This window comes from Mesoplodon densirostris, chromosome 2, assembly GCF_025265405.1.
Source record: "Mesoplodon densirostris isolate mMesDen1 chromosome 2, mMesDen1 primary haplotype, whole genome shotgun sequence".
Lineage (NCBI taxonomy): Eukaryota > Metazoa > Chordata > Mammalia > Artiodactyla > Ziphiidae > Mesoplodon > Mesoplodon densirostris.
Genome location: NC_082662.1, coordinates 142,341,156 through 142,360,480, shown reverse-complemented (window position 1 = coordinate 142,360,480; position 19,325 = coordinate 142,341,156). Strand labels below are relative to the sequence as shown.

Below are 19,325 nucleotides of genomic sequence, written 5' to 3'. Positions count from 1 at the left end.
ATGAAGTCAGACTGCGTCCAGGGGAAGCCTGAGCAGGAGCTGAGCTACATGCTGACCTTTTCCTGAATAAATCCTCAATGTAATAGCAGAGGAGGATATTATGAAAATGGAAAACAATTGCATTAGCTGTTCCAGGAAGAAATTCATGGGCTTGATGGAATACAAAAGCTAATCGGTTGGCTATTTTTTAAAATAAGTCTAGAGCTTAGAATGGAATATCCCTAATAATTTGATTATTTTGCCATTCAAGAAGGTACACAACGCACAATGCCTGCGTCTTCTGACCGTGTCATTACCAGGGCAGCCCGAGGGACTCCGTCTGTTCTGTCAGCTTAGTGGGTTGGTCTGTGAGAGCGTATCCAGCTCTGCAGAGTGGTGTGTCCTCAAGGCAGGGTGGATTTGGTGGATATGGTCTAGGGTTGGGGTGGCGATTGGGGGGTAAGTAGGATTTGAACAGGGAACTAGAGAAAGAGGAGGGGTGAGATCTGCAAGGAGGGACCCCCACTTTCCCTTCCCTTGACTCCTGAATGACTGTCCTGGTGCTCATTCTCTTCTCCCCCTACCAGCTTTCTAGAAGGGCTCTGATGCCCAGAAAAGCAGGTGGCCGTTTGTGGTGCTTCTGTTCTTGCTCCTGGCAGCGCCTCCTGTGATTGTGTTTTCTGGGCATTCATGCGAGTGCTTTTCAGCTTGCCCCCTTTTCCTTCTCCTCCAGTTTATCACAGTTCAGTGAAGAGAACATGATGGACCCCTACAACCTCGCCATCTGCTTCGGGCCCTCGCTGATGTCAGTGCCTGAGGGCCATGACCAGGTGTCCTGCCAAGCCCACGTGAATGAGCTGATCAAAACCATCATCATCCAGCACGAGAACATCTTCCCAAACCCTAGGGAGCTGGAGGGCCCCATCTACAGCAGAGGAGGGAGCACGGAGGATTACTGGTAGGGGGCTCAGGGTTGGAGGAGGGGAAATGTCACCAACGCGCACTGGCGTGGGGGCCAGATGGCCAAGCGAGACCGAGGGAAACACCCAGATCCTCCCCACCTCCCACTCCGAGGCACTTCAAGCTGCCAGGATCAGGGGTTGCTGTAGGCAGGGCCCCACCTCGACCCAAACTACTAAGTGCCACTTCAGGCTGCCTCCTTTTTTACGAGTTCTGAGTGATGAGACACCATTCTGAAAGATAATGACAGCAATAACAGGAACATTAATGATCTCCAGGAAAGGAAATTTGATCAGGTTGTACGCAGAACTGCTGTTCATCAGGCAGCAGTGTTTCTCTGGCTCCTGCTCGGAGCTGGCTATTGTGAGACGAACAGTCCTGCGTCCCAGGGAATTTCTGTCTTATTGGGAAGATTTCAGATATGAAGAGTAATGTCCTGACAGTGAGTTTATACAATGATAATTTAATAATGATCTCAGACATTTGTGACGAGAAAGCGGGGTAAGGTCCATTTTCGGCAGGTTAGGCCCAGTGCCCCACTGAAGCAGGTTCGTCATGACTTCACCTGGAAACAGATATAAAAGGAATCCCTAGGGCACATCTTTGCTAGACCCTTCCGTTAGACAGATAACAGATTTCCATTTTACAGATTAAGTCATTGCAATCTAGAGAGGCCAGGGACAATCTCTGAGGCCACCCCAGTGGTGGGGATCCCAGCCCTGACCCTTTGACTGTCAGTGCAGGGTACCACCCACTGCCCCACACTGCCCCCATCGTGCCACTTACAGGGTCATTTTCCCAGTAAACGCAAAGGCAACTGCCTCTCTCTTTTACTCCCTAACATCCCTTACCTCTTCCTCCTCCTCCCTTTCCCTTCTTCCCCTAAACAGTGTTTCAGCCTGGGCTGAAAGCATAAGCCAGCCCAAATCGGATTCCATCTGAATTCAACATCTGGAAGCAATTCAGCCAGCCCCATTGCTATGGACTGAGGTAGGGGAGGACAGGGGAGGTTGCTTACTTAATGAGAGGCCAGTCAGTCCATACTTCTCCCTGATCCCCACAGAAGGAGCCTCCAGCCCAAGGAGTGAGGAAAATGCTATTCACGTGTCTGTGAACATAAAAATACCACTGACGTCGCTGAGTTCGGTCTTCTCTGCTGTCCTGTAGATCCCGGCATCTGAGGCTGAGCTGGAGAAATCTAGGCTCACCAGCTCGGAGAGAAAGCTTCCGGTCACTGACAGATGGCTGGTGGGGACTAGGGGTGTTGTTCAGGTCTCAGCCTACTGGCTGGTGGGCTCCAGGGAGCTGTCCTTGTGCATGTGACTTGGAGAGTTGGTTTCCCTTGCATGAGTGTTGAAAAGCTGTGGAACCGATTCCTGCTTCACCTGCCTTCTCACATATCAAACTGCTGCAGGCTCTGGACCCATTCCAGGACACAGAGCCCCACCTCATGGCCCGGTGCAGCAGGGCCCTGGTAGGGCTCACCGGGCACAGATGGGAGGGCACCTTCCTCTCAGTTCTGTCCAAGGTCTTCTCCAAGCACAACAGCACCACCACCCCCGCCCCATTGGTTGTGCATCTGCCATTTATTAGCAGCCTCTGGGAAAACCACAAGATTAGTCAGGGCCTGTTACTACCACAGACTGGGTGGGAGGCCAGAAGCACCCCAGGATCAAGAGTAAATGACCTTGGGTAGGAGGGACCATCTGACTGCTGGGTTCATAGCCACTCAGAAGGCTCCCAGCCTCTCCATTGGAAGAGAGAGAAGTGCCAGCGAAGTGAGCTAAGATGGATGAAGGAGGGGAGGGAGGGGTGGCAAAGGGGGAGTCAGAGCCCAGGTATACTGGGGATGGGCCAGGAGACCAGAACAGCCAGGAAGAGGGAGCACCAGGCCGCTTGGCCTCCCCGCAGCCCCACTGCACCATGCTTACCAGCCCTGAAACCGGAACCCAGTTTTCTAGGACTGCCTGCGGTGTAGCATGCTGGGCTGCTTCTGAGACCACAGGTGTCAGGGAGGCTGGGGTGTGCGTGTGGAATGAGAGAAGCATAGCATTTCAGGGCTAGAAGGGACCTTATAAAGCATCAGCTTGTCTTTACCTTAGAGCAGCGGTTTTCAAAGTGGGGTCCCTGGACCAACGGCACCTGCCTCACACGGGCTGATTAGGAATGCAAGTGCCGCAACTCCACCCAGACCTAGTGAATCAGAAACTCTTGGAGTGGGTGAGGCAGTCTCTTTTTAACAAGCAGTCCAGGGCTCCATGAACTTTGGGAGCTGCCGCCTTAGTGGACGGCCAGAGAAATGAACTCGGAGGTCTGGGGAAAAGTGAGCCTTTGCCCTGCACACCCCTGGGGTCCCAAGGGTTTCCAGAATGTCACCAAATTCATTCAGAGGGTTTTGAGGCCCAGAAAACAGTGAGAAAGTGTGCCCACATTTTCTGATAAAGAGGAATCCCTGTTGATGTTCTCCCATAATGTTCTCTGGGGTCTGGAGAGCCTCCTTGGAACTGCCTTGCTTCACACGGGGTGAGTTCTAAATTAGTCCCCTGGTCTTTGAGGAACTTTCTAGGAGTGAAGGACCCGTCCACTGAGGAGGGAGAGGCTGTAGGCTCAAAGGTAGAAACTGAAGCCAGGATGTGGGGTTGAGGGGTGATGGTGCTTCCATAAAACTGCCTGGAAAGTCTCACTTGTTACTACCTACTGCCAGAGGAAGAAACTTTAGAAGTGAACAGTGTTTTTCTCTACTTTTCAGGGAGTCAGAACTTCCTGGTGCCCCTCCCCATGCACTCTGAGGTCCAAGAGATCAGGAGTAGAAATGACTTTCCTAATAACTTCCCTGCTCATTCTCGATTCTCCACCCTGGGTAATTTTAGGCTCCATGAATTCTGTCAAGACCTTGACCCAGCTCTCATCCGCTGCCCTCTTGCAGTGTCCAGCCCACGGCAGACTTTCTTCCCCTGCTTGTGTTTCCCACTCATTTCTATGACTCACCTCCTACTTTCTCACCAGTACTAAACCACAAAGCAGCCAGAGGCATCAAGCAAAATGAGAAAGAAGGAAAGAAAGCACTGCTTATTAATCACTCCCTCTTAGTTCATTGAATCCTAACACAACTCTGTGAGATATATAGACCATTATCCTCGATTTATAGATTAGGTAGCTGAGGCTGAAAGAGATTAAGTAATTGCACAGGGTCGCACAGCTACCAAGTGTCAGAGCTGGTTTTCGGATCCAGTTGTATCCGATGCTAAAGCCCAGTGTTTCCCTTCCACCATGCTCCCTTGAGGAACTAATTCACCTAGAGAAATAGCCCTTGAGGAGCTAAGTTGTTCGGTATTTTCGAAAGGATTTATAAGTTCAAATGGGGTTCCTCTTGTGTCAAGATGTTGTAAGTCCCATGTAGTCTCAAGTAGTTTTTGTAGCGGGAGCTAGCCTAGAGAATCCCGAGAGCCTTACATTTCATTATAAGCATCTGTCTGGAGTATGTGATCAGGATCTAGAGAGTGTAGGGTAGACCCCATGTCCAAGGAAGCTGTGTGAAAGAGAAGACAAGAATTTTGTAAGCAAATGCTGAGGTCCCAGTTACTCTTGGTTCTGTTGCAGTGACAGCCCTCACGGAGAGACTACCTCGGCTGAAGACTCAACCCAGGATGTGGCCACAGAGCACCACACAAGTGATGACGGTACGAGGCCCCACTTGGAGTCAGTGGGACTGTGGGGTGGTGAAGCAGAAAGGAGAGATTATAGATCCTGTGCCCCTGATGACCCTTCCCGTCCAGCAGTCCCCTCAAGACGAGCAGGGAGCTCTCCTGCCTCCCAGCTTCATTCCTTCCCTTTCTTGGAGAGACAGCCTACCTTCTCAAATAGAGTGGTCTCTGTATTAAACCAGAGGTGAAGAGCTAGACCTTAGCCCTTCACTCTTCTCGCCCCACCTCACTGCCCCTCGTCCACCTCCCAGCTCTTTGTCTCATCTGGCTGTCTCACCAGCGTACTGTCAGTCCCTTGTCATGGCCCAGACTCCTGCCAGGTAGCTGGAGACCAAAGGGAAGGAGAGCTCATTTGAAAAACAGAGGGCCCAGGGAATAGTGAAGCTGGGTGCCAAGAACCCAGCAGAAGCAAGCCAGAGGGGGATGGGAATCAGGATGCAGAAACCACATGCTCTCACGCCTGCCGACTGGAAAAATTGACCCTTTCCAAAGCACAGACATGCGCTGCGCAGCCTGGCGTGTGTGCGTCAAGAGCTGGAATGCACAGCTGTCGTCCGTGGGCCTCGGCGGTGCCCATGATTTATTAGGGTCTGTCCAGCCAGCACATTCCCCCTCCTGCCAACAGTTCTACACCTCCATTTCTGGATTGCTTGGGCTCTGGAAGTCTCAGCAGCTGACAAGGGGCCTCAGAATTTTCTGGGCGCAAGAACAAAATGGCACAGACTGTAGTGTTCCCTGCTCCCTGCCTTGCTATGAATTCTGCAATCCTAGGCCAGCTTTTAAAGGAGAAAAAGAAATTAGGATTGCTGATTTTGTTCTTAAGGTCAGATGGATCAATATGATAATTTACCACACAATGGGAAGGGATTTGGTGAACCAGGGAAATTCGTATTTGATTAGAGCCTACGTGTGCCCAGCACTGCTAGAGGCTTTATATGTCTTATCTCTTAATCCCTAGTGAAATTGATAGAGCTGCTATTTAATAGTTAAGAAAACTGAGGCCAGAGAGGTCGAGTGACAAACCTGCAGCTCTATGGAACTGACATTGGGATATTTAGACAGGCCCCCTGTAGTGAAGTCCCCAGCCCTGCCCATTCAGGAGCAGACCCACCTGCCCCGGCTGTCTAGGCGTAGTCTTGTTTGTAAGTAACCTTTCTCTCCACTACTCAGAATATCTGGTTTTAACCCTGGGTCCCTGGTGGGTGGGAGCCTTCTTTTTGCTCTCTGACCTCTACCTGCACCCCAGAACAGATAATGACAACGATGGCAATAATAACAGTGGCTGACACGTGTGTAGCACTTACCTGTGGGCCCACACAGCTCTGAGCACTTTTACAAACTGTTATTTGTTGACTCATCATACCAACTTCCTGAAAAAGGCACTATTATTATCCTCATTTTATAGATGAGGAAACGGAAGCGCACACAAAAGTAAAAATACGTTGCCTTTGCGCACCCCTTTTAATTTTTCAAATCACTTACATGTGCATTTTTCCATGTATTGACCACAAAATATATTTCCATATTTTGCTCCTTGGAAAGTTGATTGGGCAAGTTATTTTCTCTTTATAGAGACTAAAAGCTCATGTTCTAGTAGGGAGAGTGGATGATGTAAATAAGTTATTCAAAGTACAATATGTTAAAAGTGTTCTAAATTAATGGAGTTATTTTATAGTCAGAAAGGAAGTAACGCTTCCAAGTACAGTATGGCATGAAGAGCTATGGGAACACCAAGGAAGTTAGTAGAGGAAGCAGGTGATGTTTGAGTTGTGATTCAATGTGTTTCATCAGGTAGGTGACAGAGAGGGATTCCAGGTGGAGGGAACAGCATGAGTGAAGGCAAGGAAGGGCATACAAGTGCTTTCAGGGGTTTGCACAGTCTGCTCAGGAATACCTGCTTTATAGATCATCCGTGACTTATTTTCACACTAGGTTATCTACCCACCACTGTAAGTTCAGCTAACTGGGCTCTTCCACCCAGTTTCCTGAGTCTGTGAGTCCCAACAACATGTGTTTCCTTCTTTTCCACCCCTCTCAGAGTGTGAGCCCATCGAGGCCATTGCCAAGTTTGACTACGTGGGCCGGACAGCCCGAGAGCTGTCCTTCAAGAAGGGGGCATCCCTGCTGCTCTACCAGCGGGCTTCCGACGACTGGTGGGAAGGCCGGCACAATGGCATCGACGGACTCATCCCCCATCAGTACATCGTGGTCCAAGACACGTACGTTAGGCCCCCTGCACCTTTAGGGGTCCCTGGCCGCACTGTGGGAGTGAGACTTTATTTCTGGAGCCCAGGAGGATGAGGGAGACCAACCCCTAGGGGGCGCCGACACAGTCCTGAAGTGTCACGGTTCCTTTGAAGGGCCCCCCAGACTCAGAGACTGAGTGGAGAATTGTTTTTTCATCTCTCCACTCTCTACTCCCCTGCCAATCACATCTCCACCACCCTCCCCGACCCCCAGTCATTTTAGAAACTTGCCAGCCAGCGCTCATCCACATTTATACCTGATGAGTGATAATGAGGGGTTATTATTTGACCACTTATATTTCCTTTCTGGAAAGATCAGGTTGGGAAAACATTTTGATTTTTCTGTCTTTTTTTTTAAAAAAAAAACCTGATGGCACTTTTCCACTTGCAAATGAAAATGTTGAGTTCATTTTCTAGTAGAAATCTAGCTTAAGCAGCCTTGTGGAAATAAACCAGTTCATTTAACCCAGATGAGGTTGACTTGGAGAAAGACAAGGGAGAGGAGGGGAAAGGATATCGGGGAGCAAAGGGAATGTGGACTGGTTCCAGAGAGACTTCATCACACAGGCTGTAGGTTGGTTCCTGCTCTTTGAAGCAATGTCTTTGCATCAGGAAGGCTTTTCCCCGTGGCCCCTCAAACCTGCCTCCCTGCCCCATTGCCCTGCCTCTGACCCCGACTCCCTCCCCTCGGATACGATGCTGTCAGCATTTTTAGTCCTTCCCTTAATATTATTTTTTAAAGGTTGATATCCTGAATGAGTCTGCACCCTCCCAGCCTCTCCCAGGCTCGTTCTGCGGGGAAATCCTCCCTCTGTTGATAACATCGCATACCTGGTGGCCATCTGTGCGTGGACAGGACCCTCCCAAATTTAGCATTATGACTTCACTCCAGGACCGAGAGAAGATGAATTGTGGGGCAGAAGGGGCTTTCTTTGTCATCAGTAGCCAGAGGGGCCGGGAGAGCCGTGGAGAGACCTGGGACCGGCTTGGACGCTCTAAGCAGGGCTAGATGCGCTACGACAGTGTGGCGGTGTCCTGCCTCAACGCCGGCATCTCCAGAGCCACGGCAGAGCTGACTGCCCTTGCCCAGCTGTGCTCGGGACCTGAGCACCTAAACGGCCACCTGGACCTCCTGCAGGAGGTGGCCCCGGCACAGCTGCCCCGGGAAAGCAGCGAGGGGTAAAGGCAGACACCTCGAATCCAGGAGTCCCCTAGCCCAGCTTTCGGAGGATCTGAGGACCCCGCAGAACTCAGCAGGATTATTTATTTTTATTTAAATGACCCTCCAAAGGCCCGTAGCTTTCCTTGCCTCCCGCGCTCCCAGAGCCCAGCCAGGCGTCGCTGCTGCCGCAGAACCACTGTGGGGTCGCGTGTGTGTCGGGGGGGCCATCTTGCCGATTTAACACTGCTTTTTGTGTTGTTGTTGTTTTCCCCTCCTCCCTGCCTGCCTGCCCCTTCTCCCCCAGCGAGGACGGTGTCGTGGAGAGGTCCAGCCCCAAGTCTGAGATTGAGGTCATTTCTGAGCCACCTGAAGAAAAGGTGACAGCCAGAGCGGGGGCCAGCTGTCCCAGTGGGGGTCATGTAGCCGATATTTATCTTGCAAACATCAACAAGTAAGCTCTGCTTTTCATTTTCTGCTCCCCTGAATGACTTGCGACACCCCGCCTCACCCTCTGGCCTAACCGCCCTCTCCATCCCTGTGCTGCATCCCCCCGCTTCCCGGCCCGACAGCTTGCATGTGCTCGTGGCTGCTCCAAGGTGGACAGGGCCAAGGAAACATCCATAGGCCTCGTCAGCAGGCCCAGGTCTCCGGCTAGCGGCCGTCACGCTAAGGACGGGTGTGCCCCTCTGTCCCCGCAGCGTCTGTCCGCTCAGACCTTCCTGGCCATCTAACTGCTGAAACTTTGGCCAAAGCTGTAGTCACTTCACGCAACTTGGTTTTGTACCGTTTCTCAGAGGTGCCTTCTTTTTTCCAATTCTGACTCAAATAATCATCTTTGATGTCTTCCTTGGCCCTTGTCTGTCCAAAGATCCAGAGTCTCGTGCATCTTCTACCAGGTTCACGTCACCCCAGATGGTTTATTTAGATATCACGTGTCTGTTTCTCCCTCATCCTGCATTCGCTCCCCTGGAGGAAAGGCGACTACTACCCCCACCAACCCCCACAAGGAAAGCTTTGTCCTGAGCTCTTTCTTCACTGTCTAACCCCCCCAGCTCCCTTTTCTCTTGCCCTTTCACACCGGTAGAAATAATTTGCCATTTTTTTCCCCTATTGCTTTGGCCCTGTGTATTATCCTTCCCTGTTAGTCCCTTTGCAGATTCCCACTTCTGTCCAGCAGGCTCGTAACTGTGCCCCCCAGCTTTCACAGTGGCTGTTAGCAACATCCTGGGGTTTTAACTCCACCCACACCCGATCTGGCCGTCTAGAGGGATTCCACGCCTGTGTGCTGCTGCGTCCCCTAGAGACATTCAGGTTATTGGAGAACTAATCTCATCTCAAGGGGCCAGACACCAAGCCCCAAAGCCTACAGACCTCTTTCCGCCAGACCCTGAACCTTGGCCCAGTGCCAGCAGGATGACAAGCCCCAGGGCACTCCCGATGAATATGGATTGGAGATGATGTACAGTTTTTATTCCCCTCTGGCTTTGGAGGAATGAGATGATTTGCACATTGAAAACCTGTTAACCGTAGCCTCTGGACACTGAAACTGGAAGGAGAATAAAAGATGCTTGTTGTTTTTAAACTGCACCAGGTCGCCCAGATCTCTTGGCTTTTTTCCAACCAGACGGTAGCAGGGGGAGTGTTTGGGGCACGTGGTTCTTTTCCATCTCTTTCACCCTCTACTTAGTAAAGTAGCTGATTCAGCGCACTTGGTCAGTGTAGTTACAATTTCAGTCAGACCGGTAAGAAAGATCGAGGATTTAATTTATTTCCCTCCAGCATAGTGCCCTGTTAGGGGGGCCAGCTAGTAAAAAGTTAACTGTGGGCTAATGACATTTTCTTCATTATTTACAAGTCTACGTTAATTATAAGCCTATAATCATAAGGTTGTAAGCCTGTAATTAACCCAGAAACCAAGGCGAGGTTGGTGGAGAGAGAGTTAGCTAATTAGTCGGGTACAGATTTTTAAGCCATCACATATTTGTTGCCATTTGTACAAAGGAATTGTAGAGAGTAATACCTTGGATACTCAAAAGATGAACATCTGGTAGAAAGTCAAGGCGGTTCCCATGAACTCCTTGGTTGGTGGTATCAGGATGGGGTCTTGGAGGACGTGGTCTGCCCAGACGCCAGCTGGTCCGTGGGTGAGCAGCCGCCCCCCGGGATGTCTTGCCCTTAGGACTGATCGGCCTTCGAGCCACACCACCGGCCCCACACAGCTCTCCTCCCGAGCTCCTCCTCTCTCCTGAGTACCCTGGGTTCTCTCTCACCCCTGGACCTTCACATCTGCTGTCTCCTCACCTGGCCGACTCCTCTCCCTTCGAGATTCAGTCCAAAGATTTCTTTTTAGGGAAGCCTTTCTGACACCCCTGAATTCCTCAGGGCTGAGTTAGGTGCCCTTATTCTGTATTCCCGAGGCAGTCTCAGGACACAAGCTGCGCTTGGATCTCCCACCAGGCTGAGCTCCTTGAAACCAGGAACTGTATCTTCCTCCCTCTATATCCCTGGGGCCTGGCCCACACCAGCCACTCCATAAATCTGCCTCCTTAGCAGTTTGGGCCTTGTAAGTCAGCCCTCCTTACAAGAAGGAAAAAGGAAATCAGCAAGGAGTTATCAGGGTGCGGCCTCTCAGTTCAATTCCACACATTTACTGAGCGCCTCCTATTGTGCCAGGTACGCCTGACGCTTATTCAGGGACAAATAAGATGGTCCCTGGCCTCGGAGCTCACAGTCAGGCAAGGTGAATACCACAGAGACAAGTCACTAAAAAGTGGTTCCATAGATGCACTGAAGGAACAGAAGGGGGAGTGATCAAGTCTGCCTGCCCGTGGGGGAGGGAGGTCAGGGAAGAATTTGCAGAGGAGGAAAAGTCATTTCAACTGGACCTTATAAGACTCTGCGAACATCCTCTATCCACTGGAGAGTGGCTGACCGCCAAGGCTAAAGCTGCTGAGCAGGCAGCCTCACGGAGTGGCTACTGTGTGCCAAATCCCGAACCGGGCCCCGGGCATGTATGATGAGGAAGACCTCCGCAGTGGCCCTGCCCCAAGGACCAGCTCCTTATCTTCAGGTCCTACCCCTTCCCTTCTTCCGTCCTCAACTCCCACCTCAGCCTCAGTGGCCCTTAGTAGGTTCAAGTTCAGGGCTGCCCAGCTGCCATCCCAAACCAGAAGCGTCATTGCCTCTTAGATTAGGTCCTATAGTATCTGATTCCAAGAGATAATGAAATTATTCAAAAGTGGGCAACACCCATATGAATAAGATTCTGCCAGACCATTTCATCTGAGAGCTTTAGTGGTCTGAAACAGATCGACTCAGAGCCAGGCTTCAGCCCAGTGCTGGGTGACTTAGGGTCACGGAGATGTATTTCCACCCTAGAAAATGCACAAACGTGACCCGAACGCTGCAGCATTGCAGCCTCTTGAAAAATATTCTGTTCCATGTCTGCAGAATAAGCAACAACAGCCTCTTGCCAAAGCCCAAAATAATTAGTCTTGTTAGTGGACTAAGAAACATGCTAAAATTTGGAAAAGTCAACTCTCCTCTTACCAGCAATTCCCTACCTCCTTGGTGATGGTGAGACTTTTTCTCCTACCTGGGGTCTGGGGCCTGCTTTCTGTGCAGAGCAGGTAACGGAGGATACCTTTTCATGAATCTGTCTCCCATTAGAAACTTTTGCTTAATCAGACATTTTTCCTGACAGCACCTTACATCTTGAGAACTCAAAGCCCACGACCACCAAGTAAGTATCTATTTCTCCTTTGCCCAGGTCGGGGGTGGCAGGGAGACAAAGACATGGAGAAAGCAAGGGAAAGGTGACACAGGAGAGGACATGCTCTGTGTCCTCTCCTTCCAGAAGTCCCTGGGTACCAACATCTGCCCCTCTCTCACTCATCCTAGCTTCCTCGGAGCCAGGGCTCCCTGATCACACCGCCCTTTCTGTTTGTCATTGAAGGCAAAGGAAGCGGCCAGAATCTGGGAGCATCCGGAAAACATTTCGGAGCGACGGCCATGGGCTGAGCAGTTCCCTGACTGATTCTGCCTCCCCGGGGGTGGGGGCAAGCTGCCGCCCATCTTCCCAGCCCATCCTGAGCCAGAGTCTCCCCAAGGAAGGGCCAGATAAGTGTTCCATCAGTGGGCATGGGAGTCTCAACTCCATCAGCCGCCACTCGTCCCTGAAGAATCGGCTGGACAGTCCCCAGATCCGGAAGACGGTGACAGCAGGCAGGTCAAAAAGCTTCAATAACCACCGGCCCATGGACCCTGAGGTCATTGCACAGGTAACTGGGGGCTCTTGGACAAATAGCTACCACAGGTCTACACTTGTCCCTGCTGCTTAGTGCAGCCCATGCTCATTATGACGGCACTTGAAAAAGAACAGTGCTTTGTACATTATACACTGAGTTCAGGGACTGTTAGACATCTAGACCCGATAAGCTGGCTTTCCAAGAAATTTGTCGATCCCTCTCTCCCCAGAAAGAACTTGAAGACAAAATAAAAGAAGGCAGGCTTCTTGCTCATATATGGGCTATTTGCAAGCCCGTTGTAACGTTTAAAGCCAGTAGTTACAGATTGAGTGTTTCTGATAGAATCCATTCAGCCCAATTTTGAGTCTTGAGACCCTGGTAGATTTCAGTGAAGCTGCCCGAGTGGTGAGGCTCAGAGGTAGTTCTGGCCACATTTTCATATCAATGTGCCATCCCCATCATCCCTGAGGCTAATCTCTGGTCCCTAGTGATAGATCAATGATCAATCAACAATCTGCTTCTGGTTGAGAAGGCCCCAAATTACTCTGCCACTGGGCACTCCGGTACCAGAAAGGTTTCCAGCCCAAGCCTCCAGAGGCAGTGGAGATGAGCTCCCTTGCTTGCTACAGGGTCTTCCTTCCATGTATGCATCACACTGACGAGTCTCTGTTTTCCATGAAATATTAGAGATCCAACCCCACCTCTAAAAATACGACTCTCGGGGCCACTCCAAGCAGTTCACTCAGACGTCTCTCCCAACTCTATAATTTTCATTAGACCAGGTAGGAACTAAAGGCTCATCGTTGGCCTTTTATGTCTCAACTGAGTTGAGATTCTCCTCACCCCAACTTCCAGGGTAGAGGCTGGGTGTGGCCTCTGTTGGCTTAATCGCGGTGCTCTGCTTAGGGATGGCGTACCTGGCAAGCACATATTAAGCTACAGGCCTGAGATGTCTTGCTTTGCTAGCCTTTCTGTTTCTGTGCCTCTCCTTAAGCTCTTGGCTGCAATCTGCCTTGCACTACGGGAATCCTCCCAGCTCCCTCTTTGGCCAGGTGTTAGGAACGTCAGAATAGCTACATAACTGGGACAGACTCTAGCTGCAGAGCGGGACTGAGGAGGGAGATGGAGTTCTTTCTGCAGAATTTTAAGGTTTGAGAACATCAGAGGGATGAGTGAAATTGAACCAGTCTCAGCAGAAAGCATGGATTACCCTGTAGGGCAAAGAAGCCTTCACCAGGGGCCTTTGCTTGAAACATGCAGTCTTTCCATGTGAGTTTGATCCCAAGGGAGGAGCCCTGCGGTGGTTTGGGGATGCTAGACACAGTGTGTGGAGAGGTGGGGAGGGATCTGGGAGGTCTCCCTGGGAGGCAGCTGGCTGCATACAAAGGGTCTTTGGTTCTGCCTTGAGCCCCTGAGCTAGGACTGCTGTTTCCTAAGATCTGGAGTATTCCACTGTGAAACTCAATGGAGATTCACCTAGGTGGGCTCTGGCTCCCCCTCCTGGTCACTCCTTGGTCCCCTCTTATGGTGATGGGTGGAAGGAAATGGCTTCATCAAGATGAGCACTCTGGATGGGGTGGAGCGGGGGCAGGGGTGGGGGGGGGATGTCCTGATGGATCCTCAGGGCCAGGACTCTTGAACCTTCCTTCAGTCCTTGAGGAGGAAGGACTAACCCTCTTAACCTTTGGCCTTTAAAGTCCAAGATAACAAAGGTCATACTTCATCTGTATCACTTTTTAAAAAAATTGTTTATTATGTACAGTTTCAAACAGACGTAGAATACGAATCCCATGTACTCATGACCAAACTCCTGGCCACCCTTAGTTCATCCACCTTTCCTGTCCCTGCTGGATTACATGTCATCTCATCCATAGATACATCCATGCATGTGTCTAAAACCTGAGGGCTCTATTTAAAAAGCATCTCAACCACTCTGTCTAAAGGGGGAAAAAAAACCCTCATGAGAATGAAAGTCCTTTTGCCCCCCTTCCCTCCCATTCTGAATATCCATATGTTCAAAGATTTTGGCCAAATAAAATCACCTGGACATCTCCTTACAGTTGGTTTCTCCATGATTTGGCCCAGGTTGTTGAAATAGGACCCTGGGGGCTTCTGCCTACGTGAGCCTCACTCTCTCCTTTCTCCTGTCCGCAGGATATTGAGGCGACCATGAACTCTGCCCTGAACGAGCTGCGGGAGCTAGAACGGCAGAGCAGCGTCAAGCACACCCCAGATGTGGTTCTGGACACCTTGGAGCCCCTCAAGACCTCCCCCGTGGTGGCCCCCACATCGGAGCCCTCCAGCCCCCTGCACACTCAGCTCCTCAAGGACCCCGAGCCCACCTTCCAGCGTAGCGCCAGCACTGCTGGGGACATCGCCTGCGCCTTCCGGCCTGTCAAGTCTGTCAAGATGGCGGCCCCAGTCAAGCCGCCAGCCACAAGGCCCAAGCCCACTGTCTTCCCCAAAACAAATGCCACTAGCCCCGGTGTCAACTCCTCTGCCTCCCCACAGTCCACTGACAAGTCTTGTACTGTCTGAGGGATGTAATTTAATTAATTGTTCTAGACAAGGGGACTGGAGGGACTGACTGTTATTAAAACCTTCCTATTTAACTAGCTTGGGGACTTCAGTTGAAAATTAGGTTCTAAGTTGTTCTTGCAGGAATTAGCCTTCCCACCACCCAAAACCTTGAGAATGAAGCCCTCGTTATCGCCCAGCCCTCCCCCACCCTTCCCGCTACCTTCTGCTTCCCCCTGTTGTCGTAATCCAGCCAGCTACAGTACATACTGTTCTTAGGTTAGCCAGAGATAGGTTTTTCCATTATCAGGTCACTGTGAAATCTGGCAAGGCAAGTCACAGGGCCGTGGGCTGAAGTCTCAGTCCCCTCAGACACAGGGGATGCCTAACCAGATGGTTGGCTGCTGACGGCCAGCTCTCAGTGGCATCTTGTTTTGGGTACTGATTATAGAGAATCATATACAGTTCATTCTCTGTTTTACACACACACACACACACACACAAACACACACACACAAGTTTTTCTAGTCTCTGGCATGTGTAGCCTCTCCTGGTCCTAGATAGACCGGTGTCTTTGTAAGCTATTGTGGCAGTTCACACAGGAGCCACCAGGGGTCTCTGTTTCCGTTACAAATCTCAACTCTGTCTGGGCCAGAGAACCTAGCCTTTGACTCTCCACCGTGTGAAATTTAGCAGGATGGGACTCAATCCTGTAAATTGTTTGGGGTTGGGGGCTTTCTCTCTGTCTTCTTTCTATTGGTGTGAATTGATCATTGGTGTTTGCTTTTGCTCTCCTTCATTCTCTGGAACTACAACCCAATCTTCTTACAGAACTTCTAAAGTTTTTCTGAATGTATAGACATTTCTCGGGTTCCTATCTTTGTCTCTGATGTACCATTTTCCATTTAAGACATTTTCCTGTATAAAACAGTTTTATAGTTGGTTGCTTTTAGGGTAAAGAGGCTTAAGACAGTTTTATTGTGGTTTTGGCAGGTTTGGAAAAGGTAAGAAATGGGTCCTTCCTCCCACTTTTTTGGGTACTTAAGACATAAGATTCATTATCCTATTAAAAATTAAATTCAGCTTTGCTAATCCTAAAATTGTTCCCAAATGAAAGTGTATTCTAAGTTTATCCCCTAGTTGGGTTATTCCACAAGGCCTCTCTCTTCAGGGACCAGCGGGGGCTTAGGGAGCCCTAGTTAGATGAAAGAGAGACATTGCTCCTTAAAACTGGTCTTCATTTATCCAGGCAAGCACAACTAAGAGAACTCTTCGCCCCACGGGCTTTAAAGTCTTTCCAAGGCCAGAATCTAAGAAAATCAAAAATTGGATGCTGATTATTTTGGCCTTCCTTTGGCTGTTTTTCTGGTTCACCTCCAAAAAGCAAAAATAATACACTTGTCTGCTTTAATTTGCTTTCCACATCTGGTACCCATGGTCCCAGCTCCCCTAACATCATGCTATCCCAGGAGGACCAGGGCTGGGGACAGTCAAACCCTAGGCTCATGGGTCTCAGACAACTACTTGAGTTAAAGTTGAAGCTCATTCCTCTTCTCTGTTTTCTGGTTTTAAAGCTGTGCTTTTTGCCTTGTTTTCCACAGTTTAGGAGAGAGAGCGGGTTGCCATTCAGATAGGAAAATCTGAATTTTCTTACCTTTGGGCCAGAAAATGCTCTCCAGACCAACATTTTGAAGTTGGTAGTTGGCTCTATGGAAAGCGGTAGGATTTTCCTCCTTTTGTGTGAAGGAAAAGAGAAGCTTTGTAGGAAGTTGCTGGTTAGAAAAGTAGCCTGCAACACCAGGAAAACCATCCCAAGAGCCAGGAGGGAGAGATGAAGAACTCCTTCAGTGCATGTGTCAACCTGTGAGAGGCAACGCACAGTCCTCCGCATTCTTGTTTAGAATTGTTGCTCTGTTTAGTGGCCTGTCCTTGTCTGTCACCTGGACTTACACAGGTCCTGAGCCAATAGGGGCCTTTCATACCCAAGGATCTGTTTCCTTGCTGGAAATGAAACCCTACCCTTCACTTGACATTCCTTTTGATCCAACTGGTCCAAATTGGTGCCCATACCTGCCCTTTTCCTCTTTTTCCGGCATATCCTTCTCTAAGAAAGGAAAGGCAAAGCTCCTTAATGACAATTCCTTGGGCCTGTTCTGTTGCTCCTGCCTTGTTTCTCTTTCAGCCCTGTACATGACTTGCATTCACCATCCCCTCCTCGGTCAGTGTCCATCTGCTGATTTGCATCATGAACTGGACAGTGTGTGAGAGGTCACCTGCTACCCCCGCTCTGGGAGCCGAGTTGTCTTCCCCTCTCTGGTGCTCCTGACACCTGTGAGATGGTCCTGTCCAGAGGACTAGGAACCCTAGGAGGAGAGTCCTTCTCGGCAGAGCTCATTGCAATCAACTGGAATCGAGGTTGCACACTGTGATTTTTACACCGAAAAGCCAAACGGAGCTGGCCACCCAGGGCCTAGGGAGACCAGTCTTCCTCGGATATGCTTCCTAAACCAGCATGATGCTTCGAAGAACCCCAATCTGCCCCTGGAGGCATGGATCCTTTTCCCGGTGTGGACTCTGATGGTCAGTCTTTGGGAAGCAGAGGTGGGACGGGGCTACCAGCATCCCAATTTGGAAAAGAGAGGAGTTTGCAGCCAGCAGCCTGTAAACTGGAAACACTGGTCTCAGCCAACCTCCTCAGGGTGCCCTGGTTTCTCCCCAAAGAGATGAGGAGAGATGATGCCAGCAACAGGATGAACAGACCACTGGAAGGGCTGGTGTATATGTACTTCACGTTCAGAAGAGAAGTTAGATCTTCCAGGGAATTGCAATGTTGTGGCGTCTGACTTGTATGTCACGTTTGTGTAAAATGGTATATTCTTTAAAATAGTGTTGATAACTGGAATATTGTATGTATGCTTGGAGATGCTTTGTGTGAACCTAAGACTGTCACTCAACAGATGTTGGATTGGGGAAAATCCAAAGCACAACTTCGAAATAAAATACGTTTTTAGGTTTCGATGCTGCAGTTTATATCCCTTCTCCACTCCCTGAAATCTCCAATCCAGGAGTCCCACTGCCCAGGAGGGATTTTGATTCGTCTGTGGTTACGGAGCCCTGCCTGGCAACAGAAGGAGAGTTGGGGTGACCTCAGGAGCCAACCATCTTCTCCCTCCCCCAGCAAGACACAGCAGAGGTGCATTTAGAATGTGGATTTTTTCCCCCCGGCATTTTCATTTAGCCCATGTGTGGAACCTAAGAGATTGTGTAGCAAGTCTTCCCGCTCACCATTGGGCAGTCTGTTGCCATGAGAACCATTTCCCCCACAGAATCCACCTCCCCTGTTTTCAGTGAGGACTGTTCTCATTTCTGTCACTAGTCAGATTTCCCCATTTGCAGGAGTGGAGCCTGTGCAGTTGCTTAGAAGCTTTGTCAGCCACAACTGAGGGTGACTGAAGGTTTTATTTCCTCCACAACCAAAGCCCTGGGTCATTCTGCCCTTGGCAGCCCCCTGCCTCTGGAGGAAGAGCTTACCCATGTGTTTGTGCTGTGGGTGTTGAGTACGGGGGTGGGGTGGGAGCATACCGAGAATGCTTTCTCTCCCTTAGATTTTGATTCTAGCAGATCATATATTCGAGGTTGAAGTTATTCAAAGGTGATCGTTTGAAATGCATCTTGGAGCCCCTAGGGCCCACACTTATGTTTCGTGGGCTGATTCTAATACCAGAGGCCCCTGGGGTGGATCAAATCTCTCATACCCAATGTTCAATGGTAATACAAGGAATCCTACCCCAGACACGTTACATCCTCTCCTTAGGTTTGCCATTGCCATCTGTTATTTGTATTTTTTATTCGACTTTCTCATGACCTTCTAATGTGTCATCTTTTCTCCCTCCCTCACTTTATGGTAGAGCTCCAGCTTGATCTTCTCTTGCTGGTCCCTTGGTCTTAGCTAAGTCAAAGCTGAGGCTGTTCTGCCGGCCTGTGCTGTGGAATGTAGGTGACGAGCTGTGAGATGGAGCTAGTGCTTAAGCTGTGAACAGAGGACCCAAAATCCTTTTCAGAGAGTCCTAAGGCAAAGGCGGGCTATCCTTTTGGGGTACTCTTAACTCATCTCATATATTCTGATGGGAGCTTGATGGAAACCAGTGACAGTCAAAACAGACCCATTCAATCCAGATAGAAACCAAAAATGGAGACCAGGTGGGTCTGAATTTAGGAAACGGTCTTTATGATGATCTAACCTAAATGTTTATATCCATAGGCATATGAAGCTTCCTTTTACTCAGGAGTTAGAAACCCTGGCATATTACATATGCCAAAGACTCATTCGTTAGTCAGTTAAGCCTGACCGTGTGCCAAGCACTGTCATATAGTATTGAACAGAGGAACAGCTAATGGAGCTTTCTGGTTTCAGGGAGAACAGATAAATAAGCAAAATAGTGTTACTCTAAAAATGCAATGATATAATAAGGTAGTGAATGCCTGGGGGAAGAAGTGGTACAGTTAGTCA

The 19,325-nt window shown here is 49.8% G+C and overlaps 1 protein-coding gene across 10 annotated transcripts in view; it reads left to right on the top strand.

The window, feature by feature from the left end:
- The window catches only part of SRGAP2 (SLIT-ROBO Rho GTPase activating protein 2), a 243,118-nt gene extending 225,337 nt beyond the window's left edge, over positions 1 to 17,781 (top strand). For 2 of the 10 annotated variants that reach the window (XM_060091022.1, XM_060091021.1), the window contains exons 18-24: positions 713 to 937; positions 4,540 to 4,619; positions 6,682 to 6,862; positions 8,356 to 8,502; positions 11,755 to 11,793; positions 12,007 to 12,331; positions 14,453 to 17,781. In XM_060091022.1, coding sequence (XP_059947005.1) covers positions 713 to 937; positions 4,540 to 4,619; positions 6,682 to 6,862; positions 8,356 to 8,502; positions 11,755 to 11,793; positions 12,007 to 12,331; positions 14,453 to 14,836 — 1,381 coding nt within the window. In that variant the 3' untranslated portion in view covers positions 14,837 to 17,781. The other 8 variants (XM_060091025.1, XM_060091024.1, XM_060091026.1 and 5 more) reach the window with 7 other exon arrangements.
- The last annotated feature ends 1,544 nt before the right edge of the window (positions 17,782 to 19,325 follow it).